Here is a 23,692-nt window from a genome sequence, read left to right as displayed (position 1 = left end):
GCATCTTTGGCAGAGAGCGAAAAGCCAACCATCGCGCCCAGACTGCTTTCGAGGTCCTGACGTCCAGTCCCATCACCAGCAATCATGACATCCAGTTGGGGCTGTTTCGATCGACCGCCCTCCGATGAGCACAAGCGAAGCTTTGTGTGCAACATGTGTCAAACTAATGCCAAGAAACAAATTCGATCCGAGTCCAAGCCTGCGCGAGGTTACTGCAACTCCGTCCAATGATAGCCCTAATCCGTGCCTCGGTCCCATGACGCCATATGTGAATCGAAACGCTCGCCCAAGTGAATGCGCTTGTAGACGGGCTTATACATCGTCCATCTGTCCTGCAGGCTCTTCATCGTCGTCTCCGAAACTGGCCACTGAGGAGAGTTCGTCATCGTCTTCGCTTTCGGCTCCGGCTTCGTCTGCTGCATCCTTGGAGGCATATTTCTGGACGTATTCTACTATCATGAGCAGTTTGTCTGTTTCAAGGACCCATGCACACGCACCTTTGACCTTGGCATCATAGCTCTTTGGTTCTCGAATCAATAAGGCCGCTGCCTCGCCGTTGAGGGGGTCGGTAGGGTTGGGGTATCGCAGGAGTTGAGGAAGGAAAACCTCGAAAATGTTGATCATGTCGAACATGGGCGACCAAGTCTGGTTAATAACATCGAGACAAACCGAACCGGACCTGAACCATTAGCCATAGTTCAAATCAGACGGAGGTATAGATTTCGTACAGCTCGTCGATGTTTGGGTGAAAGATTCGGTTGACGAAGCCAATGCTAGGGGACTTGTAGGGGTAGGTGTCGGGAAGTTCGACATGAACCTTCCACATTCCGCCCTCAAATGGAGCTTCGTAATGTCAGTTATTGGTCGGACGTTGTGCTTCGGTAAACATACTCTCAGCTGGTCCTTTGAAGCGAACAAAGAATTCTTGCCTAAAAGGATAGGTCAGGAAATAGACTGGAGTCGGTGAAAGTGGAATTGGAAGCTTACACTGTTTCATGTTAGCAAAGTGGACGTTGGAGTTGTAGCGAAAGTCTTACTGTTGTCATTAACAAGTGTAACTTCGTAGTCACTCATAAGCCTATTGGTGTCAGTGTCATCGTAGAAACGGTGGCTTATATTGAGTTCCATACATCCTGTAATCATGTTAGCAATACCGCAAGCGAGAGGGCAGAGATGACAGCGCACTTCATGACCTTGTTGAAGATTAATATTAGTCACATCCCGTCACAGTTTCTGGAAGGCAGTGGAACTCACATCAGTCTCGATTCTGCGGCGTGGGCTACTCATGATGGCGGTTGATGTTGTTTCCGAATGTGGGGTTATGAAGGTATCCAAATAGCTCCGGGGCCGGCGCGATAGGCGATACTCGAGAGGAAGACGTGAAAAAGAGGCAGAGGAGCTGAGCTGAAGTGTGCGTGAGAAATGGGGTGCAGTTGAAAAGAGGTTGGATGGGAGAAGCTCAAATATACTAGAGGCAGGTGAAGATGAAGTCGAGTCAAGCAAGCGCTAGGTATATCCTTCCCGGGATGCCAAGTCACGAGGATATGATGTGTACGAGCGTGATAAGCCGCTGCAAACGCAACACGGCAGGTGCCGGCTGCTCCCTCAGGGTGTTAGTGTTATCGATAAGGCACTAAGCTGCCGCAATGGGGAGATCGACATAGCACGTCACGAGCATGTGCATGACATGGACAGCATGAAGCAATGAATCGAGACTGAAACGATGCAACTCATCAGTTGAGTCATCCTTTTTCTCCGAATCAAGTTTTTAGAGGCCTCAATTTCAATATGAAGGTGGCACATTCTGAGTTAAGCTTTGGGCTTGTTTCTTGTGGTGCAGTTATGAGATGCTGAGCCTCTGCTTGACAGTCAGTTTCCCAAACGGTTCATAGGTACTTGTGTTTATAAGCATTGAATATTGTTAATTGAAGTTATCTAGTTCCTATCTAGGTGGGTATATTCGGGACAAAGCGAATGGCGATGGTTGATTAGCATCAGCAACTGAGTGCCAACATCTCCATGCATATTCGTAGCGACACAAGCCAAAGAGAGTTGTAGGATCGGCCGGAACCATTATGACGGTGGTAACCTAGGAATAACATAAAGCGGCTTTACACAAAGTCGCTGCGGTTGGGAAAAGATTACATGACAAGACATGCATATAGATACTTGCCGGGTTACTACTTCTTATGGATATTATGGTCCCTCGGCTCGCATGCGTATTCGGATATTCTGTCATCACAACTTCATGAGACCCCCTCCATTTCCAAATCCTCGGTACAAGTACCCAGCCAGCCTCAACCAAAGCTGTTACACTTCCCCCACTAGACTACACCTCCATCTCGGCACAGCCAGTAACAACCTCGGCTTCCGAATACATTCGATGACTTTTTGTAACTTTCCGTAACCTCAGTATTTGGAGTTGATAATTGTATTTCAATAAAGTTTGGGGTATAATGCAGTAGCTGACAACATACATGTATATCAAATGGCGGCTCAACATCAACAGATCTTTGGTCATTCGGGCCATTCGCATGCCCTGAAAGGACTAGCCTGAATTAAATTTCACTTCGAGAACCCCAAAAAGTTACTGCGTGGGGCGCAGACCAGGGGTGCTGAGAAAAAACACCAAGATACTCAAATATACAACGTAGGGTTCATCATGGTTCAAACATGAATAAAACCTTTGCTTTCCCCGAATTTCTGACCAGATCGCAACTCTAACTGTCATAAACGAAACAGAACTAGCCAAGATACTTCTTTCATAATTTTTCCCCTTTCAAAAAGGATCACTATAGACTTCTCGAGCCATTGTCTCTGTCGGTCTGAGATCTGCCTGCAAGTACCTCAAGTTTCTGTCACTCCCAGCTTGACTTGACAAAGCACGCGACACCTTATCTTCACCTCAACCCACTCCGCTAGCACTCTCCTTCACTCCTATCTCCTGTCCTTCCTCATGTCATCTCTTATCAACCCTGCCATGAGGCCATGTGCCTCTCTCCTATCCCGTGCGTCCGTCCCATCCACTCGGCCGGCATCCCGGACCCTCGGCCGAGCCGTTCGGCCCCTCATCATCGGAGGTGCGGCGCAGACCCGGTACAGCTCTCACTCTCCCATGGGTGCCCCTCCGGCCGTTCAACGCAAGAAGGTCACTGTCGGAACGCTTCGTTCCATGCACCGAAAGGGTGATCCCATCACCGTCATGACAGCTCATGACTTCCCCAGTGGTCATGTCGCTGACCATGCCGGTATGGACATCATCCTTGTGGGAGACAGTCTCGCCATGGTAGCGCTTGGTATGGAGGATACAAGTGAGATTATCCTGGAAGAGATGCTTTTACATTGTCGGTCTGTTGCGAGAGCGACAAAGTCGGCTTTCACTGTAAGACCCCTGTCTTTTTATATGCAAGTAATAAACTAATCCCAGTAGATTGGAGATCTACCCATGGGCACATATGAGATCAGTCCTGACCAGGCTCTTGCTACTGCTATCCGTTTCATCAAGGAAGGACGTGTCCAGGGTGTCAAGCTTGAAGGTGGTAAGGAGATGGCCCCTACTATCAAGAAGATTACCACCGCTGGCATTCCTGTTCTTGGTCACATTGGCTTGACCCCCCAACGACAAAATGCACTTGGTGGCTTCCGCGTCCAGGGCAAGACAAGCAGTGGTGCGATGAGCATTCTTGAAGATGCCCTTGCTCTTCAAGAAGCTGGTTGCTTCGCCATGGTTGTTGAGGCAGTTCCTGCTGAGGTGGCCGCGCTCATCACTGAAAAGCTCTCCGTTCCCACTATCGGTATTGGTGCCGGCAACGGTACCTCAGGCCAAGTCCTGGTACAAGTTGACATGATTGGAAATTTCCCTCCTGGTCGATTCCTTCCCAAATTTGTCAAGAAATACGGCGATGTCTGGGGCGAGAGCTTGAGAGCCATCGAGGCGTATCGGGATGAAGTCAAGTCGCGCCAATATCCTGCTCCTGAGCACACATACCCCATTTCGGCGGAGGAACTTGAGAGCTTTACTAAAGCGGTGAAGGATTCCTAGAGAAAAGATGATGATACCCCAGAAGTATTTGCACGATGTTTTGGAGAGGCAAGCCTGTCGAATTCGTGTGTCGTAGCGCAGTCATAGAGGTCGCATAGCTCGGAGTTTGGGTTGAGTAGATGTCATAGCCTTTTGTATATCCAGATAGAAGAATTCAGCCTTTTAGCATCATCCAAAAGCGGGCGTCAGTGAGTAGGCTACTACAAGTTGACCGTGGGCGTTTTTAAAGCACTAGATTTGTCAGTTTCCGTAACTTCACATCCTGGTAATCCATCGTAGGCTTTGTGATAGGCTACAAAAACTCACCTGGTGTAGGTTGCCTACAACCTCGTCCAAAGACGGCGCAAAGGCACTGTTGACGTACAAAAAGACACTGTCTGTCTCCTTGCATCTGAGCTTCTTCCTGAGATATCTCACGACCTCTTCAAAGCGCCTCGTCGCACTGATCTTGCACACATCTTGAGCCAACGACGGCGCAGATCCCACGGGTTTAAATCGTACCACAACCTTGTCCGCTTTGAAAGTTCCGGCAGTTGCAAGTGCGACGCTCGCATCCCGCGGCAAATCAGCCAGTACCACTGAGGCGGACATAGTGAGTGGTAAGTCTGGAGACGCAGCGCCGTTGCCTGCTCCTTCATTATCGGCGAGAGGCATAGGTGAGGCGTTGGAGGGTGATGGAGACGATGAGGGCACCCATTCTGCTGGTGGGTTGTCTGACATTCTGAAGAATTTGCTCTTCTGAGAGCAGGAAGTTCTCGACTTCGTGAGTGAATGTTGAAATGTGTTAGTGTTGAAAGTAAAGGTAGGCAGTCGTCTCTGTAAGTACCTCAGTTGTGAAACAGTCGCCTAACGCAAGTGACAGCACAGTGTCACTACTTAAGCACTGTGCATGATACTGGCTTGTAAGCCTCATCATGACTCCTCAATCAAACACTGCGGTGCCTCCCCCTCTTTGTTGTTTTCTTTCTTTCTTTTGTATTTATTGTTACAAACAAGATATAAATTCTGCTCAGTTTTGATTTCGTTGTATGTACCACACCAGGTCAATAATGATGAGCTGAGATTGTATTGTCTAAACTAGGCACTTTCGAAGCCGCTATTTTACATCTTTTCAGTCAGCCATTTCTGAGCAAAGTCTCTATTGTACTGGTTAGCCCTCCAACCGCCAGTTTTCATTCGACCCCCTACTCGGTTTGCCTCAGATCCTGGCAGAGCTTCTCGTATTCTTCAACTGATCGGGGTGCTGAACGTTCAGTCTCGATGCCCTCCATGATAGCGTCCATCATATTGCCTCTGACACTCTCGTACACCATGCTCACCCAGCTACCAATAGTCTTCTTGTCCTCAGTTGGAAGGCCTTTGTGTACATTGTATAGGGGATCATCATCAAGACCACATTGTGTCGGGACTTCCAACTTGGATCGAACCCAAGTATACAGTGGAGCAGTTCCGTCACCTAGTTTGGTAGCTACGTCGACAGAGCGTATCGCCATGTTAGGGTAGAAGATGGAAGAAGCAGTATCCACGACCGCTTTGTGGAACTGGCCACGGAATACAGCAAGACTAGATATCGGACAATCGATCTTCTCGGCAGTCAGGAATTGCGTAACGGGTGCCATTACAGCATCGACGGTGGGTATAATGCGATCCTTCCAGCAACCGATATTGTGGTCAAACCACTCCCGCTCGATGACGGCGAAAACAGCCTCACTGATTCTCTCGATAGCGGCATCGTCGAGGCCAAAAGCATGGAAAGGTCCATTCTCCATTTTGTTTAGCAGCTCTTTTTCGCGGAGTGTGTCTAAGAAAAGTCGATGTGTCGCCCGAAGCTCGACTGCTTGGCATGAAACGTAGATGTGACAAGCACACATATGCGTGACAAGATCAGCAGCCTCCATGGTTCGTCGAGCTGAAAGCAGAGCGAGCGAATTGATCCCCTGGTTATGCATCTCCGCGGACATGACGTGAGACGAGACTGGGTGGGCTAGGGCAGCTAACTCGGACATGTATGCAGACATGTTTACATCGATGCCCTTCATGGTGAAATTCTCCTTATCACTAATGTTGAGGTTGGCTTCGAGGCCATTGTTAGTCGAGGGGTTGATCATCTCGCTGACCTGAGAGAAGAGCATGCGCCCAATCATCTGAAGAGCAAGCCGTGTCTTGTCCATGGCAGAAGTTACAACAACTGCCTGGAAGTTTCCTCCTGAGTATACATCACCAACCACTTTTCCATCTTTCTCTGATGCATCGATTAAGGGGTTGTCGGACGTCGAATTTAGTTCCACCGAGATCTGTCTCTGGGCGAGAAGTAAGTCCTCTAGATAAGGACCAATCCATTGAGGACTTGTGCGAGTAGAATATCGATCTTGCCAAAGACCATCACCAGTTCTCTTGCGTTCATCTAATCCAACGACGAATTCCGAACCTTTGAGAAAGCTTCTTATGTTGGCAGCAGCTTCAATTTGGCCAGGGTGTGGTCGTACAGCATGGATAAAAGGGGTAGTCCACTCAACATTGCCGCCCATGGCCTCGGATGCAAATGCTGTCAATAACTGAGCAAGCACAGCCAGCTGTTGTGCATCATGGAGGATTAGACTTGCAACGGATACAGATGGAGCAGTTCCATTGATGAGACCGAGAGCTTCTTTTGGTCCAAGACCGCTTGGCGAGAGACCACTAGCCCGTAGAGCTTCATCTGAAGGCATCACCTTGGCCGATGACCCTTTACCAACTTGAACAAACACATCCGGGTTTCCAGTGACCGCTCCAGCGATGTAAGATAAAGGCATAAGATCGCCAGACGCTGAAATCGTACCTCGAATAGGAACCAGAGGGGTGATATCGCGGTGAAGCAGGTTAATCAATCTCTCCAATACTTCCAGCCTAACAGCGCTTTGTCCACGCATATTCTGGTTCGCTCGAGTAAGTATAGCTCCTCGAACCCATTCAGGGGGCATGATGTGAGGCGGCTCTCTCTCGGAATTGCTGCCGGGATTCGTGTCGGCAGAAGTGATAATGGCACTCTGCGTATGTTGAAGAGAGCCGATTTGGTTCTCCAACCAATCGTCAGTTCGAACATCTGCACTGCCTCCAAAACCTGTATTGACACCATATACTACGTATTTGTGTGACAGATACTCAGCTAGTGCGTCAACACTGAGAGCGATGCGGCGCGCGAGCTCCTCGTCTTTGCTGATCTCAGGCTTGATACCATGGCGAGCGACTGCGACGAGAGAAGCAATGTCGAGATTGTCGCCATTAAGAATGATCTTCTCTTTGCCGTTCTTCAAGTCTCGCAGTCGTTTCCAGATATCCAGTGTTGACTCGGCATGCCCCGAGGTTTTGAGGTTCATCGTGAGGTATGCTCAAGTTGGTGCCAACAAAGCTTGAGGAGTATTGGCAGCGAGTGAAAGTGAGATCCAATGGTCGCACAAAGCTTTTCTGGTACGATATGTCACCTCCCAGTTAAGTTTTCTCCAGCTCTGATGTTGTCAGTGAAAGTGATTTACTCAAGTAAGCGACGACGTCCATACCTGTACAAGTCAGAAGACCAAGGTACTACTAGTTCAGTCCTCTGGCCTTGTACTCTTCACCTCCAATTTCTCTTTCTGATTCCTTCTCTCACTTGAGATGCACCGATTGCGGCCTTGAAGTCAAAGATTTCGAGTAAATGAGCCCAAGTGTCACACAGTTCAGACTTGTCCAAGCTTGGCAGGTCCAATTCGAACATGTGATAGAGGTCCTCGTGGGCTTACACTGGAAGGCTTTTCGCTTGTAACAATGAGAATTGCAAAAGAGGAAACTTAAATGTGGTCTTAGCCGAAAATCGGTGAGAGACAAACGAAACACATACGTAAAGTTTGACAGTGTGCATCTGCCAATCAACTACTGCAGGCTGAGAACGCCACATAAGTAGTAAGGGGTTGACTTGAGATGGAACTCATGCAAGACACTTGTCTATGACAGATACTACCAATGATTCACTCACATTTATGCTTAAGCAGCTCGTCTTCACTGTGTATCATGCCACAAGGACCGTACTTGTTCAAGTATTCATGTTGCATAACATGTAGGTACATATACATGTCCTAAACACATATCTACATCAGACCTTTCTGGTCATCGTCGTGAAGCAGTCGCTGTTGCTTTTTGCGATATAATTCTTCCGCTCCAAATGCCTTGCCCTGGTTCACCTTTGTACAACCCTTCCATCAAACCCATCTCAGATTTGCCCTGACCATGCCTCTCGAAATGGACCGCGACGAAACGCCTCCGAAAGTCAGTTACCATGTATGCAGTCCAATCAGAACAAATGAAATGGCCGACTAGACCGTAAGATGATGTGCCAAAAACCATGCCGCTCTGCGCCGTCGCATGCATGCAGTTCATGCTTATAAGGTAAAAGGAGAAAGCGATAGTAAAGAAGACGCGGACATCTTGAACCGAAAGACTCTCCGGTAATGCCGCCATTAAGCGCAAGGCTAACCAAACTCATGAGGTATCTTTGATGTTTGTACACTGCGTGCTGTGGGAACCTGAACCGAAATGCGCAAAATGGACTTCATAAAGAGTTTGTTTCGTGGGATGCCAGTGACATAGTCCATGAGCTGCGGACCATGACAAGGCCTGAGATGATGATGATGATGATGATTATGCGATGTTAAAAAGATTTATGTCGTACTATTTTATGAATGGTCGTTACCAGACTTCATCCTCGTCAGAACCGGATGCGTACTTAGGCATCCTCTTGATTTGTGACAGGAGAGAATCAAGCTCAGTCCAGTTTTCGTCGTTTTCAGCAAACTTCCGGTGTTTGCGAGATAGAATGTGCTACAAAAGTTAGTTTTTACACATATATATTGGAAAAGGACATCACAAACCTCGTCAAAATCGCGGAACTTGTCCTGACAGTTCTCGCAATAGCCAGGCTTGAGGTCCCGCTTGCTCTTAAGAGGTTGCGACTGTGTCCTCCGCTCAGTCTTTTGAGCATCCTCTTCTTGCACCTCAGCAGGTCGCGAAGTGTGTCGGCCCATCGTTGTTGATCTGCTAGATGCAACGTCCATTGAAACCTCGGCAAGACGGCGCGAGCTCACATCAAAGGAAGCAGGGGCAGCCTTCTGCAACACCTTGCGCTGCAGGCCATGAACCTCTTTACTGGTTCCAGCCTTTGCTCCATTGATACCAGATGTCGAAGAGACCATCTGCGATCGAATGGCTGAGGTGATGTTAGAGGGCTGCACTCCGGATGCCACAGGCTCGCCTGCAAAAAGCCGGCCAGCCGCAGCACGGCTTGTGAAGGCGTTCTGGGGTCGGGCATCCACTGCTTTCGACATGGTCGCCATGGCGGGGTTGAAGATATCAGTAGGAGTCGCAGCACGAGCCCTGCTCTGACCATCCTCCATCTCAGTAATGGTTCGCTTTCCAGTCACCGGCTTAGGCATTGGGACTTGAGGAGGCTTGAGGACAGGGGCAGTTTCTTCACGCTTGGCAACGCGTGCCTTTTCCTGCTCTCGTTGCCTTCGATGATCCTTTTCAGGCACATCGTGGTCCTCCACAAATGGGCATCGACCGTTTCCAACACTTCGGAACTGAGGCCATTCACCATCTGCCTTATTAGCAACCTTTGGATACTCCCGAACCATGATGGGCTTGTTCTTCTCATCCATGTCCCATACATAAATGTGAGGTCCCTTGAAATAGCATAATTCACGATGAACAGCAGAAGGATCACGATCAGATGGTCCGTTGAGACGCTCATTGTGCAGCAGTTGAAGCAGGTTAGGCTCCCTTGAAGCACCGTAATTACCGCGAGTGGCTGTTGATCTTGAACCGTATGTGCTGTGGCTTGTCTCTGCCTCAAGCAAGACTGCAAGCATGTTTTGGAACTTCTCCAGTGTCCAAATCTTCTTGCCCATCTCACGAGCTTTGTACAGCACATCATTGTTCTTTGATCCTCGGGTTCGCTTCAAAGGATCTTCAAGCTGTTGCGACCTTGAAGGTGCATTGCGGAACTCGGACAGTAGCTTTCTTCGAGCTTCGGTATTACGGTTTAGTAACGATGGGTTGATGGTCTGAGGCTGTTCTTCGGACTCGTTGTGCTCGCCATGGTGTCCTTGATTCTGGTCTTGATGCGCCTCTTGTCTTTCAGGTGGGATTGTTCGCGTGGTGACGACATGAGTAACGTCAATGGAGAAGAAGGGTTCTTGTCTCTGAAGTAAGGTCAGTGGGGCCCATCAAAAAACGTTTTGTGTTTAACATACAGCACCAAGATAGTTGACCCTCTTTGTTAGTCTAGCACGAACATCATCGGGTATACTCTCGAAATAGAAGACCATTTTAGGAAACTTGGCACGGTGATGCTTCTTCCATGCTTCCTTCTCAGTGTCGGCATCACGGGAGACATTTGGCGGAGCGGCCCTCGAGGTTCTTTCCTTGGTAGAAGGACGAGTAGCGCCGCGTTGAACCAGAACCTGAGTCCTGGCGGACCGGGTTGGTGATCGAACCGGACGCTGCACGCCATTATCGAGTACCTGCTTCTTTAGAGGCGGCGGCTGGCCATAGGTTTCTTCACGCTGAACGGTAGCATATGAACGTTTCTGCTTAGCATAACCAGCCAGAGCGGAAGCACCTCTCAGAGGCGAATTGGCAACATTGGGATTGTTCGTCAACGGGCCCCGTCTCGAAGACATGGCCGATATGGGACCAGGCGTTGGTGATAAAGATATCGTTGCCATATAAAGCCCGTGAACTGCTCTGGGGATGAGAGACCAGAGCAGAGCAGAGGGCGTTTAAGCAGAACGACAAAAGTCGAGAACCGACGTCAAGGATGACGTGACGAGATTTGAGCTGTTATTGGTGGTGGTCGATCGTGGTGGCAGACGGACGGGTAGTGGTAGTGGTAGTAGCGAGGACGGTAGTGGAGGGGCTGGGACGATGAGACTTGGGACAGCACGCGACGCGGAGCCTGACACGTCAAAGCGACTAGACAGAGACAATGGGAGGCAACAAAGAGAGCTAATAGATGCTTAACGACGACACATCGAAGCTCGCGGAGATGGCAAAGATGTAAAAGGAAAAAGCAGCCAGCAACAAACGCAGTCAAGTCAAATGATGAGCGAGTAGCAAATCGGCCGTTATGTTGTTTTGGTAGGTACTGAACCTTTTCCCAGGCCTGGTGCTTTGGATGGAGGGAAACGAGCCAAGTGAGGGACAGACTCCATCGAATTTTGATGACTGAGCAGGCCGTGTTGTCAAGAGTCGCGCTTGGCACAACAGCACTATACCGCTCCTGGGCCAGTTCAGTGACTAGCAGGGCCTTCTGGGAGGGGCCGCCGGGGGCCCTGTACCTCCAGTGAAGGCCTTCTGTGGCCTGCTGGACATCCACTGCGAGAAAAACACCTCTTCGCACGGGCCAGTCGCCTAAAAGCCACCCAGCAACCAGAGGCACTACAGCCAGAAACGGGAAATTGGGAGAGACGAGACCAGACAACAAAATTTCAGCCTCGCACCGGAGACGGGGAATTCACGCGAGACATGAGAGGAAACAATAACAAACAGTCAAGACATTGACGTTTCATTGTGTTTGTTTTTCAATTAATTGACCTCAAAACGCCCAAGAGGAATGAAAAGGTAATTGCATAATTAGCCTACATAGTCTATGCATACTTACAAAAAGACATCACTCTAACTGACCCTGGTACGTCTCCCGCATTGAAACATCCACCTATCCAATCTCGTCTTGAGCCTCACACTTTTCCGCTGTCTCGCAACTAAAGTTAGCCTCGGCCCATCCTTGTCATAATTTTGGTCTGGCGTCATCACCGAGATCTTTGAGGTCGGTCTCTGGTGCAAATCGGCCGTGTACGAGGGGTTCAATTGATGTAAGGGCGAGCTCCAAGTTCCACTAACAGAGCTCAACCGCTTAAACTCAATCTCAGATCATCGTTGATCCTCAAGATGAAGCTCCCTCGAGCTCCATTACGGAGCTTTGAGCATCGTCTGCCCCTCCGAGCTCGGTCGGTGAGGAGCATATCAGCAATATCTGCTCCTACAAGAACGACAGCATGCCGAGCTATACCGTTAGATAAACCGGCCAGCCACCGGGCGTATGCCGTTGTCTCTGCCGCCGAACTCCGATTCGGACAGCCAGTCTACGAAACACATCCTCATATCCTTCAACCAAACGAAATCACACAAGGGATCACAGCGCAAGAATATGCTGATCGCCGAGCTCTCCTCGCACAGTCGATGACAGAGGGCAGTATTGCCGTTCTGCATGCTGCATCTCTCCAGTACAAGTCTGGTGCTGTCTTTCACCAATATCGACAAGAGTCCAACTTTCTATACCTTACAGGATGGATGGAAGAAAATGCCATTGCGGTGATTGAAAAGACTGGTCCTGAGTATGGCGACTACATATTCCGTATGTTTGTCAAGCCCAAAAATGCTCGTGAGGAGCAATGGAATGGTTATCGCAATGGTGTGGATGCTGCGAGAGATATCTTCAACGCTGATGAAGCATATACGATAAACGAGGCTGAGCAATTGCTCCCCAAGATTCTCAAATCTGCTAAACTCATATATGCAGACTCACCACCCTCAAAGGGTAGTGTTGCTTCGACAGCTACTTGGCTTTGGGGGCTCATCTCAGGGCGAGAATCTCGACCCTCCCGAACACCGCTCTATTCAGTCATGAACAAGCTTCGGGTGATCAAGAGTGAAGCAGAAGTCGCTAATATGCGTGTTGCTGGTCAAATCTCAGGTCGTGTCATCACAGATGCAATGCGCCGACCATGGATACGTGAGAAGGACTTGCATTGGTTCCTCGACTACCAATTCGCCGTCAATGGCTGCGAAGGCCCGGCGTATATCCCCGTGGTAGCTGGCGGTGAGCGCGCAAACTGCATTCACTACACGGTGAATAACAGCACGTTCAAAGAGGACGAATTTATCCTCATTGACGCAGGCGGCGAGTATGGCACCTACATCACCGACATATCCCGCACTTGGCCAGCTTCCGGCCGCTTCACCCCTGCTCAGCGCGACCTATACCAGGCCGTCCTCAACGTGCAGCGATCTAGTGTGTCGCTCTGCAGGGAATCCTCCAAGCTCTCACTAGAGGACATTCACAACGTTACCGCGCGGGGTCTTGTTGACCAACTACGCGGCATCGGGTTCAACGTCAACATGGCCAACATTGACCAGCTGTTTCCCCACCACGTTGGTCACTACATCGGTCTTGACGTGCATGACTGCCCTGGCTACAGCCGTCGCGAGACTCTTCGCAAGGGTCACTGCGTTACCATAGAGCCGGGTGTTTACGTCCCCCATGATGACCGATGGCCGGCCGCCTTCCGGGGTATGGGTGTCCGAATCGAGGACAGCGTATGCGTAGACGACGACTCACCCTACATTCTGTCCACTGAGGCCGTCAAAGAGATTGACGATATCGAAGCGCTGCGATCATGACATGTACTACTTTACCTGTGACATACTCATATAGACCTGGGCCTAGACGTCTGGATTAAAATGTACAGTATATAGGATCAATACGACTGTGACGGTCGTTGTGTTACTCTTCACGACCCACTCGAAATTTTGTTGCTAGGCCTACAAATGATGTTATTGCAGCTCAGTCTGGAAAACAAAAGAAAACCGCGCGTGGTTCATGACTAGGATCATGAATGGGGTTAAGCCACAACCGCTGCAGGTGAAATTAAATGCATGTAAGAAATCATACGTACATACAACATAACCCGCAGCTGATCTTTGTTTATTCGATCTGGGTTTTGTTTAGCTATTCCCGTGTAGTTAGAGATCTGATCTTTGTTGTGACAATAATCATCAACACACAGGGTAATATCTCACAGTAACAAAATGAGCTCCGCAAGCTGCTATGGAGACAGACCCCAGCCTCGCCTAGTCATCATGGCAGTAATCCCAAACCGGATCCGGTATGATATGACAAACAAGGCACAACGCGTTCAGTTGTGCATCGAGACTGGCCAATGAAGGATGCATAATTAGGATGAGCAGTGTATGCAGCGCGATTCATCTCTGGGGTATATTTATACAATCCCAAGAGTCCTTGGGACAAAATCATGTCTATTCTAGCAGAAACCTCTTGGATCGAAGAGTGTCCGGCTGTGGTTCGGCATCAAGAATGGCTGTCGAGCCGAGGCACTGAGAAGCTGCTCAAATGCCTGTAGACGCCTGGCTAACTCTTGATGTTCCTTCATGATGGACCTATTGCGCCTTTCTAAGTACTGAATGTATTCGGTCGCCTTTGTTAAAACAGTGCCCTGATCATGTCAGTCATTATGCCCGATTGAGTATTGATGAGAATCACCACTGACCTTGCTCACTTTGGGCGCTCGCTGTGAGTTTTCACCCTCTTCAGTTCCGTCTTCTGGTATCGAATGGAGGGCAGGTACAGCATCGCGAAGCTCGGCGATCTTGTCCTTAAGATTTGTTCGATACTTTCGCTCAATATCATTATGGGCCGTTCGATCTCCTGGTTTGAGTTTATCTTTGCCCTTTATATCGGATGCAGCGGTGTTGGTGCGTGAGAGTCCTGGTCTAGCAGAACTCAAACCTGTCTCGCTCGATGCCTCCGTCTTGACGTCTTGGTTCCTCGATGGAGCCTTAGAGCTATTGGCTGGCGTGGGCGTTTGTTTTTGGCTGCGATCTCCTGTTGGCGTTCCCAACAGAGAGTCGATGCTACTATTAAAGTCGGGTGGGAGTCCTGTCCCGAGACCAGCTCCAAATCCTAAACCAAATCCACTCGGAGGCATGAAGCTGGCTGGTGTCCGACCAGTATTCATCGCGATAGCAAGAAGTCTTCTCTGCTCTTCGTTGCTCAAAACCTGATTATTACCCATACCCGACATAGTCTGCCCGAACCCTGCGTTCATGGCTGCTGCAGTATTGCCTAACCCAAAGTCTGGTTCCATGCGTAGACCCGGCTCTGGCTTTTCCCAACTGAGCGGTGTCGAGTACAGCCCTTCTCGAGGGGGTACCTCTGGAGGCGGCATGGTCTCGATCTTTGATAGATGTTCCTCCAGACTCATCGAGTCAAGTCCTTCTTCTTCGTCATCAGATAGAGCATTGTCTAAAGCATTGTCGTCAAAGTATTCGGCACCCTGAAATAGAGGAGCAGTTGCATATATGCCCGTGCCAAGTCCTGGTGTCGTTGAGCTTCCTCCGTAACCCGGTCTTTGTCGTTGATCAGTTTTCTGATTGTGGATATATGGCTTAAACATACCGATAATGAGTGTTAGTGTTATTGGTCATAGGATCGAAACGCTTCGAAAAGTCAATCTCATAACTTCCTGTCCTTTCATTCTCTTCGTCGTCAAAACGTATCCAGTAGTCCAGAGACTCCAGCGCAGAATCGGTGTCAACCTTTGTGCGCTTCCTTTCATGGGCATCTCGCTTCCTTTGTTGATGGCCCCGTGGGGGTCCTCTAGTCGGTAGTATGGTCTTGTTTGAGCTGGCATATGGTGACGGCATCGGGGCCTGGGTGAATGTCATATCAGAGGCTGCAGTTGACTGGTAATCGTAGGATGGCCCCCCCTGGTTGCCAGATGCTCCCATGTCACCCTCTAAGCCTGTTGGTCTCCATGGCGAAGGCTCATGTTGCTGTTGAGATGTGTCGTTGTTCTGATCCACGTGATTCAGCGTCTGGTTGTTGGGCACCGCGAAAAAGTTAAGAAGATTAGGATCCATTGCTAACACGGCATCCCGGCCTGCGAGGCCGTGTTCGTCGTCCGGAAAGAAAGGTCTGGTGTGAGCAACCCGTACAGGGTCTGAGCCAGCTCAATTGGCGATGGCAACTTCGATTGGAGAACGGAGGTAATTAGGTTCAACAGCGGTTGAAAGAGCAAATAGACCACTCGATAAAGTGTGACAATCACAAAGCTGTCGCAATGGAATTGAGGGGTCGATCTGTCAAAGCATATGACAGTGGGTCCAGCCGTGATGGAGGGTAAGAATTGATGATGCTGATGATGACAGCCTCGAGAAAGGGATGATACCACACAGAAATAAGTTGAAGTGTATCGATTGTGATTCAGCGAACTGAGGATAAGATGAGCTCGGCAAAGATGGCTAGGTGGGGTGTTGTTGAGCTTGAGGCCAGATCCAGGTGCTTAAAAGATTAAGAATGCGGGTGATGAGGTTGAAGAGCTGCGGAAAGGTGAATTGCAATAGATAGCAGCACTGTAAGATGGGTCGATAGCGAAAGCGACAGCCAAGGCGTGCGGGCCAAGGAGCAGATTAATTCGTTGTCGGTTTGCTGTAGATTTGATGAGGTTGAGCTTTGACTGAAGCGTGGCGGAAGCTTGCGGTTTAAGGTATGTGCTTATGGGCGGGTATGGCTTCTAGCCACAGTGCAGCAACGTATGTGACGGCAGTCTCTGAGTAAGTTGAATTAACCGCTAAGTTATCGCAAATTGAGATCGGGCGCAAACAGAAACAACAAAAATGCGGTCGTCAGATGTTGGTCGAGGGAGTGAAGGGTTTTACGGAGAAGCAGAGTATCAGTCGATAGGATGAGCGGACACATGCGGCTCCCAATTCGTTGGTTGGGATGGGAAAGCACCAGGCCCAAGTTAGGTAGACGGGGAACAGGACAGGACTGGGAGTCAATCCTGAGACCTGCTTTCTTGCTTGGGGGGGAGACTGGACTTGTCTTGGACTTGTCTTGGACAGGCTGAATATGATGGGATAGATCGGACGGATAATCAAGAGGGGGAAAAAAAGGCCGGATTGGGGTCTTGTGAGTTGTCGTATTCGCCGCAGTCAAAAGATTGGGTTCTTTTTAGGGGTCTGATTGACTCGACTTGCGATCGAGTCACTGGTACTGGACGACAACGTTGGGGGATGGGGTTTTCTCACAAAGCCCATACTATGACTGGTGATATTCTCCAAGCATCGGATCTCCTTCTCAACTATTTTTCCTTTCTCTTACCCTCTCTCTTCTTCAAGCGAGTCGGCGGGACGGGGGTGCGTAGGAGCAAGAGCAGATTTCTCTCCCACTACCGGCCGACGTCGTGATGTTTGTTGCCCGTAATGGCGTGACTTTTGCCTCGAAAAGGTCCAACTTGTGCGGTTCCAACTCCAGGGGCCCTTGAAGGCCCTCGGGAGTCCTGGACCGCTGGCGTAGCAAAAATTGGACGGCATCGTATGATGAGCAAGGCTGAGGAGGGGAATTGTACGATGGCCAAGCCTCTCATCCATTGGCTGACTCGTGCTGAGCCGATGTCACTGCTGCCATTGGCTGCCGGCTGTCATTCGCTCGTGTTTGAAACTCGAAGAATGTAAAAAGCTTCAAGGTTTGTTTCTATTCGTTAGCGGTTTGTTTTAGGTTCAAAACGGGCCTATATTTGACTGCTTCAACCTCCAATCTGATTCATGAATCACGTGGCAGACAATACTGTTTCTATCGAGAAACCCATGATTCCCGCTTCTCAGCTGTCACTCTCGTTCACTAACAGTCAATAACCCACTAAAAAGCGGTTTACGGAGAGCTGGGGGTTTTGGCAACGGTTTCTCCCTCGAATTCTTCAGCCTCGTGCTAGTGATAAGCGATGGCTTCTAGGCTCAGCTGGCAAGCTCTAGCTCTCCATCCAGACCACTCATAAAGCTCAGGAGGCTTACTGGTGGGTGGGGGCATCTTATGATCCCTGTCTGTCTCATGGGAAACCTCTGTGTTACTCTCACAAGTTTCCTTTTCTAGAATATCCATGAAAATGATGAAGTTCGCAAAGGACAAGCCTACACGAGCTTGTACGCACGATCAAAACTAAGGATACCCGTTTGATCAACTGTATCTGTGCTGCTGTCAATGCCGTCATTCCAAAATAATGGCCTGGCGGCTTTCAAACTGGCGGCTTTTAAGGTCCGTACCTGACCGGATTTTAGGTTTAGGGTATCCAATTAGTGACCAATGCTCCTAGCTACGACCCTGGAGATGGGAGTTTTCCTTTGTGAAGTCTTGATAGATGTCTATTTTCGTCAAACCACTGAGTCCACCTATGGCCTTACCTCGAATTCAGAGAGTCGGCCTGTAGATGCACGGAGCGCCCATGATCAACATGTCTTTGCACTTCATAGCAGATACTCCGGATGATGCGCTGCTTTGATCCACAAAATCTTTACTTAGCAGTTTTGCTAAAAATGAATATTAATATTTTTTACTAAAGCTCTGTTTAGCAATGGAAACAGAATATCTGTTTGACAAACCAGACTATCATCGAGTTTAATTCTGTGAAGTTCAGCATGGCAAGTACACGTTTGCAGGTCTCGCGGATCAAGATTATCATCCCATGATAACAGGATAAGAAACACCACGAATCACATTGTTGACTGCCTGCTGTCGTGCTGGCTCACTCAACTGCAAGACTTTAGGTCAAATTCTGGTATCTTTCAAAGCATTGCGAACAAACCCAATGGCTTATCTACCCTCTTCCTCTATACTCTCCATAGTCATGCCGCAATTTTAGTGTCTCCTCTGTCAATGTACCACTTCCCATCAAGTCATATATCGTTATTTTGGTTCCCATGGTTTTGGGAGAGTTTCCTTTCGTACACAGTCTGGACATATTTCTTGGTCGTAAACGATATCGTGAATATGCGAAGGTCCTTTGCATCCATTAAATACTCTCTGACACCAGCGAATACTCAGAAACCCGATATGCCCACAAGCAAACTGCCGATCCACCTGCATACACATGTTGTCTGGTCTGGTCCCACTGCGTACGTCTGTGTAATATAAAACGCTCTGGCTAGGGTCTAGATCCATTCAGGTGTTTTGCACAATATCCTGCGACCTGGTGAGTGCTATTGTTCTATATGAGCAACGCGCCCGAGGATCTTTGATGCGCAAATGGCTGATACCTTGCTTCTGCAATCGACGTATTCGTATAATATTCCTGATCCAAATCCATACGTCCGATAGTTCTAAAATGCTCGATCGCAGGAGTCTTCGCACGGCACTCAGGGGCTGTCTAATAACAGCGCACACACGGCCGGCTGGGTGAAAACGAGAGGGCGATATCGAGTCGACGTGAAGTTGAAGCCTTCTCGTTCTGAAGTTCCCTCAAGAGCGGGACGTCAAAAGCGGCCAACGGTCGGCGGGGGTAAGAAAGTGCGAACAAATCAGCGATCGTCTAACAGGAGCACCAATATCCAAGAAGACAAGTAGCTGCAGCGCCCTGTGCGTAGGCACATGCAGCCTGTGTGTATCCAGATCTGATGCGGCTTTCAAGGATACGCGCAAGGGTTTGCAGGTGGATTTGCGGTTCGGATTGGCCTTTGTGGGAAGGGCTTGGAAACGAATTGATGCATTTCACAGAACTGATCGCGATCGCGATGTGTCTTGGCTGGCACGCAGAATGACGTTAAAACCAACCTCCAGGCGCACGGGTTAGGTTAATTTAGGGCCTCTTTCCTCATTGATTGGGCTAAATAGTAGGTGACCTAGCGTACAGAAATTTATTGTGACTCGATTACTGCTCCATTGTGTGTATTTTTTGCCCTCTCGAAGAACGCCAAAAGAAGCGCCCTCCAAAGGGCGGCTCTGTGAATGTCGTTACTTCAAGGCCTGGACTCCCTTGCTCGGTGGGGGCCGCCGCGGGAAAAAACCATACGATCGACCTTGGCCTTACCGTTGGAGTTATTGATTCAACGGAATTAACTCTCGGATCTTTTGTGGGAATCTTCAACCAATCGGCCAAGGACTCGAGGTTATTTACCCCTTCTGGGTTGACTCAATCATCATGGGGTTAAAATAGTGTATTGAACTCGAATGCTTCTCCGAGGACAAAATAAGGTGATTCCCCTATTCGATCGCACGCGCGCTGGCGCACTACTACTGCGATCAGGGCAACCGTATTCTTACCATCCATGGATGTATGAATGCATAGGGCCTTTTTGCTTGAATCATCAACATGAAAAAGGATATAAATCGCCCTTGGCCGAATAATACAATAAGATCTGGGGCCTAGTTCGATGACGCATGAGAAGCCTCGGGGGTTAAATCTTCCTACTAAATATCATATTTCTGTTTTCAAAGCTGAGCTTTGAGATAGATGTACAGCTAATCAAGCTGAGCATATCAAGGAACAAAGTGTGGTGTATAGATCCCTCGGGCCAAGAATTGATACAGAATCCAGCGTTAACGGCCGAGATGCACTTGATATCAAGTTATGATGTGTTCAGGTTTGACGTTGTACATGTATGCGACGAGCGTGAAATCACCACATCGTATTGAACCATCATCCAATATATCCAATAGGTGTAGAGGATCTGAAACAGTACCTTCAACAACTATCGAACAAATCGGATTGGGCTAAAATACGACATAAGATGGAGATACCATATTATTTCATTGTTTTATGTCTTGATTCGCTCGTGTTCAGTATTACGAAAAGGCATTCGAGGTCCGTTTGCATGGTTCAACACCATTGTTCAGATCTCGAATCAAGCAGCACGTGGAGTCAATGATTTCCACTGGGCTTAGGTAATTACTTACTCTTGGTTCTTAAAGCATGGAAGTTGTAGGAGGCCAACATGAGGTATTTGCTAACCTACCGTATTGGCCTTGCGAAAAAGTACGCTGCTGTGGGAAAGTGAGGTAGGTGCAGGTGCTCTTTTTGAGAGTGAGGCAACGGCTCATTTAAAGTAGGAGCACACCCGAACCAGTTTCCAACCTCACTTCGAAATTCGGACCACTAGCTCTTAATCTCATTCCTGCACTTCTTCAATTTCGTCTTTTCTTTCCTTTTCACTCCACAACACCCTGAGCCTATCGCCGACCAACCCACTTCCTTCTACTACTCCTATGTCTCTTATGCTTCTGACTGGCTATAAACATGTCGTCTAAGGCGATATTCTTTTTCCTTTTGGGAGTGACCTTTCTTGCAGTTTTCGGGACAGAGGTGCACTGCTTCTCCTGGAGGCCGCGACCTGCGGATGGTAAAGTTCGAATGATCGAGCTGGCGCTTTAATGCTAACATCCATCACCATAGTAGGCCGTCAGATTACACTCCAGCACCCACAACGCAGTAGCGATAACATCGCCCTACTCAACGAACAATCAGAGAAGAGGTTATCCAATGTTTACACTGCCGCACTTCAAGAGCTTCAAGACCTGGAGTCTGAACCTCTCTGTCATCGCATCGCTGCACGCCTGCTAGTCAACAACTGTCACCTCCTGGATGGCCAAGACGACGCCAAGGTCCATATTGATAGCGGGAGAGCAGCTCGCGATTTTGTGGATTCGTATGCAGCAAGCCTTGCTATTTGCGACTTGGAGCGCGGCAGTTTCAGAATTCCGGTATCCTGCTCCAAGTTTCGAGAGGCAACCCTGGCGACCCTTTCTGCTTCACCTATCCCACAACTCCATGTTTCGACTGTTGAGATTGATGAGTGTCTCGAGGGCCTTGCTCAGTCAGATTCGGCTTGGAATACATGGGTGAGCTATCGTCACAAAGCGTTGAGGTTCTGCGATGCCGCAAGGGCAGATCATCAGAAAGGTCAGTAAGCACCCAAGCGAAGAGATACGATACTGATCATTCGTGAAAGATGAGAACATCCTCCTTTATCAAAGAATCACTAAGATTCTAGAGAAACTCACCCGTGATATTGAGGCAGACATGGAGGAGCGATTCCATTCGCTCAATCGAGCATATACTGCCGCAAGCCAGTCTGTTGAACACATGGGGCCTCATGTTCGACATCTCCGTACAGAGATGGAAAGAGCCAGTCGAATTCTGCGAGATGATTTGGGCCGCGCTGCTCAGGTACATACCAATTATTTCTTTCTACGACACACTCCTGACATGGATAGGACTCGCGCGATGTCGTGGAAAGTGGTCTTCAGGAAACGAAAGTGCTCCACGATCTTTTAGAACTTCTTACACGCTCAGTTCAAGAGAAGACTGCAGACATCGTTGCATCACAAGAGGTTGCTCTCCAAACGAGCACAAAGCAGTTAAGCAACGAAGTCGATATACTTATGGCATTGCTGGGTGCGGCCGTTTCGTCGTCTGTTTCTCTTCAGAACCAAGTGGTGAGTCTGCTGATGAATCACTCGGAAGTCAAGGTTGACCATTTAAGGAAATGACAGAATCTCGGAGTGCAGATATCCTGGAGAAGCAGGTCAATATCGAAAAAGTAAGTACCGGCTCCCATCCTTGAGTATTCTGTTGACCAGCTGAAGGGTATGGGGAAACTCGAAGAACTTGCCGAAGACTTGCTGGTCAAGTACGATAACCATGAATCCCGCCTCGACAAGGCCTTTCGAAAGACCGGCCAGGTCCTGGACATACTTGACGCAACTGCTGCATCTGCCAGTGGATTGCAAAGCTCTATTTTAAGCAGTTTCGGGCTTTCAGGGGTTTGGCCGTACATTATTTGCCCTTTTTTGTCACTTGCAATGGGATCCTATGGTCTCCAACCTTCCCTTGTGAGAAACATATGGCTCGTCGGGTTTGGTAAGTTTCTGAACTTACCAAAAGACTTTCGCTAATTGTATCAGGCGAGTTGATGGGTATGGTTGTGTCAAAAGCAGATTCTTACAAAGATGCTTTCGGCTTTCCATCGATAGTCGAAACCCCTGCTTCAACCTTCAACGGCACGTTCAATGCCTCCCTCGCGGGGGAGAACATCCTCAAAAGCGTTTGATGCTTCGTTTTCGACAGCATCCCAGTGAAAGTGAAAGAAGAAAGCGGGCTACGTATGTTGGTTGTTTTGGGATTCATTTGATAACAAGGCAGACATGGGATTATGAACGGGATGGGTACTTTCAGACTTGGCTCGCATTTATCATATATTTTTTTAACTCTCGGGATTCGGGATTTGGGATACGAGCTAGATCACGCATGGGAACATACTGAGGCGCACCAAAAGGTTCCTATGGAATTTCGTGGCGCCAGGAGCATATCAGTTTGCTTTGAACATAGGAGTCTTGCCAATCAATTTCATAACCACGGCATCATTTGCCTTTCCATATCCGGCATCGGAGAATTGATTGCCCTATGAACCAACTTGTATTTACAACTGTTGCTCGTGTCTCCACATGGGAGTTTCAGCCTTGTCGCCGTAGGAGAAATGATAGAACAGTTGCACAATAGGAGCATTGACTCTCTAGATGGTATCTTTACAACCACTTAGAATTGAAGCCAGAAGTGCAAAGAGGAGAACAATAAGACATAATCATTGGTGGGGCTCCTGGTCATGCTACACAAAAGTTTCATCATCAGACAACAAGGCTGAGCCACTGCTCATTTAACAGAGATAAGATATGGCTGAGCGCACGAATCAAAGATCGCCAACAACCCCACAATGCCTATCACCACGTGATTCCTCCAGTAGAGAATCGGCGTCACCCTAGCCGCGAGCTCGCAACTTTGTATGCAGCTGGGTTTTACATCCACGACGAATCACCCCTCGCCAACACACATTTCAGCCTTTGGGTTCTCATCGTTTTCATTATACGTTTTGCGCGAACTCGTCTCCATGTAGAGTTCTAGTGGCGCCGGCATTTATTCACCTGGTGTAAGTCTTTTCCTTGTCGATGATGTCGCGAATTGCTTCTGCCATTCACCCGTTCTCCTGATCTCTTGGAGGAGCAGTCCACCAACG

The 23,692-nt window shown here is 48.8% G+C and overlaps 8 protein-coding genes across 8 annotated transcripts; 3 read left to right on the top strand and 5 right to left on the bottom strand.

Annotated features, from left to right (window-relative positions):
• Positions 1-312: 312 nt before the first annotated feature.
• Positions 313-1,287, bottom strand: UBC8 (Ubiquitin-conjugating enzyme E2 8; the record flags this gene model as incomplete). Its single annotated transcript, XM_044821518.1, has 4 exons — positions 313-679; positions 729-843; positions 892-988; positions 1,255-1,287. 4 exons carry the CDS (start codon positions 1,285-1,287, stop codon positions 313-315), a joined length of 612 nt encoding a protein of 203 aa, XP_044682851.1.
• A 1,669-nt stretch (positions 1,288-2,956) lies between these two features.
• On the top strand, positions 2,957-4,042 carry J7337_003808 (uncharacterized protein; the record flags this gene model as incomplete). Its single annotated transcript, XM_044821517.1, has 2 exons — positions 2,957-3,382; positions 3,431-4,042. 2 exons carry the CDS (start codon positions 2,957-2,959, stop codon positions 4,040-4,042), a joined length of 1,038 nt encoding a protein of 345 aa, XP_044682850.1.
• A 168-nt stretch (positions 4,043-4,210) lies between these two features.
• Positions 4,211-4,762, bottom strand: ATG12 (Ubiquitin-like protein; the record flags this gene model as incomplete). The annotated part of the gene is made up of 2 exons (XM_044821516.1): positions 4,211-4,273; positions 4,349-4,762. The coding sequence occupies 2 exons, from the start codon at positions 4,760-4,762 to the stop codon at positions 4,211-4,213; spliced, it is 477 nt and encodes a 158-aa protein (XP_044682849.1).
• Positions 4,763-5,226: 464 nt separating this feature from the next.
• J7337_003806 (uncharacterized protein) lies at positions 5,227-7,398 on the bottom strand (the record flags this gene model as incomplete). The annotated part of the gene is made up of 1 exon (XM_044821515.1): positions 5,227-7,398. One exon carries the CDS (start codon positions 7,396-7,398, stop codon positions 5,227-5,229), a length of 2,172 nt encoding a protein of 723 aa, XP_044682848.1.
• A 1,345-nt stretch (positions 7,399-8,743) lies between these two features.
• J7337_003805 (uncharacterized protein) lies at positions 8,744-10,734 on the bottom strand (the record flags this gene model as incomplete). Its single annotated transcript, XM_044821514.1, has 3 exons — positions 8,744-8,875; positions 8,926-10,254; positions 10,306-10,734. The coding sequence occupies 3 exons, from the start codon at positions 10,732-10,734 to the stop codon at positions 8,744-8,746; spliced, it is 1,890 nt and encodes a 629-aa protein (XP_044682847.1).
• Positions 10,735-12,001: 1,267 nt separating this feature from the next.
• On the top strand, positions 12,002-13,513 carry J7337_003804 (uncharacterized protein; the record flags this gene model as incomplete). Its single annotated transcript, XM_044821513.1, has 1 exon — positions 12,002-13,513. One exon carries the CDS (start codon positions 12,002-12,004, stop codon positions 13,511-13,513), a length of 1,512 nt encoding a protein of 503 aa, XP_044682846.1.
• A 641-nt stretch (positions 13,514-14,154) lies between these two features.
• Positions 14,155-15,772, bottom strand: J7337_003803 (uncharacterized protein; the record flags this gene model as incomplete). The annotated part of the gene is made up of 3 exons (XM_044821512.1): positions 14,155-14,346; positions 14,401-15,259; positions 15,309-15,772. The coding sequence occupies 3 exons, from the start codon at positions 15,770-15,772 to the stop codon at positions 14,155-14,157; spliced, it is 1,515 nt and encodes a 504-aa protein (XP_044682845.1).
• A 5,147-nt stretch (positions 15,773-20,919) lies between these two features.
• Positions 20,920-22,732, top strand: J7337_003802 (uncharacterized protein; the record flags this gene model as incomplete). Its single annotated transcript, XM_044821511.1, has 7 exons — positions 20,920-21,022; positions 21,076-21,582; positions 21,632-21,849; positions 21,897-22,118; positions 22,166-22,222; positions 22,263-22,542; positions 22,587-22,732. 7 exons carry the CDS (start codon positions 20,920-20,922, stop codon positions 22,730-22,732), a joined length of 1,533 nt encoding a protein of 510 aa, XP_044682844.1.
• Between the last annotated feature and the right edge of the window lie 960 nt (positions 22,733-23,692).

Source organism: Fusarium musae, chromosome 3 (assembly GCF_019915245.1).
Source record: "Fusarium musae strain F31 chromosome 3, whole genome shotgun sequence".
Classification (NCBI taxonomy): Eukaryota; Fungi; Ascomycota; class Sordariomycetes; order Hypocreales; family Nectriaceae; genus Fusarium; species Fusarium musae.
This window is presented reverse-complemented; position numbering and strand designations above follow the sequence as displayed.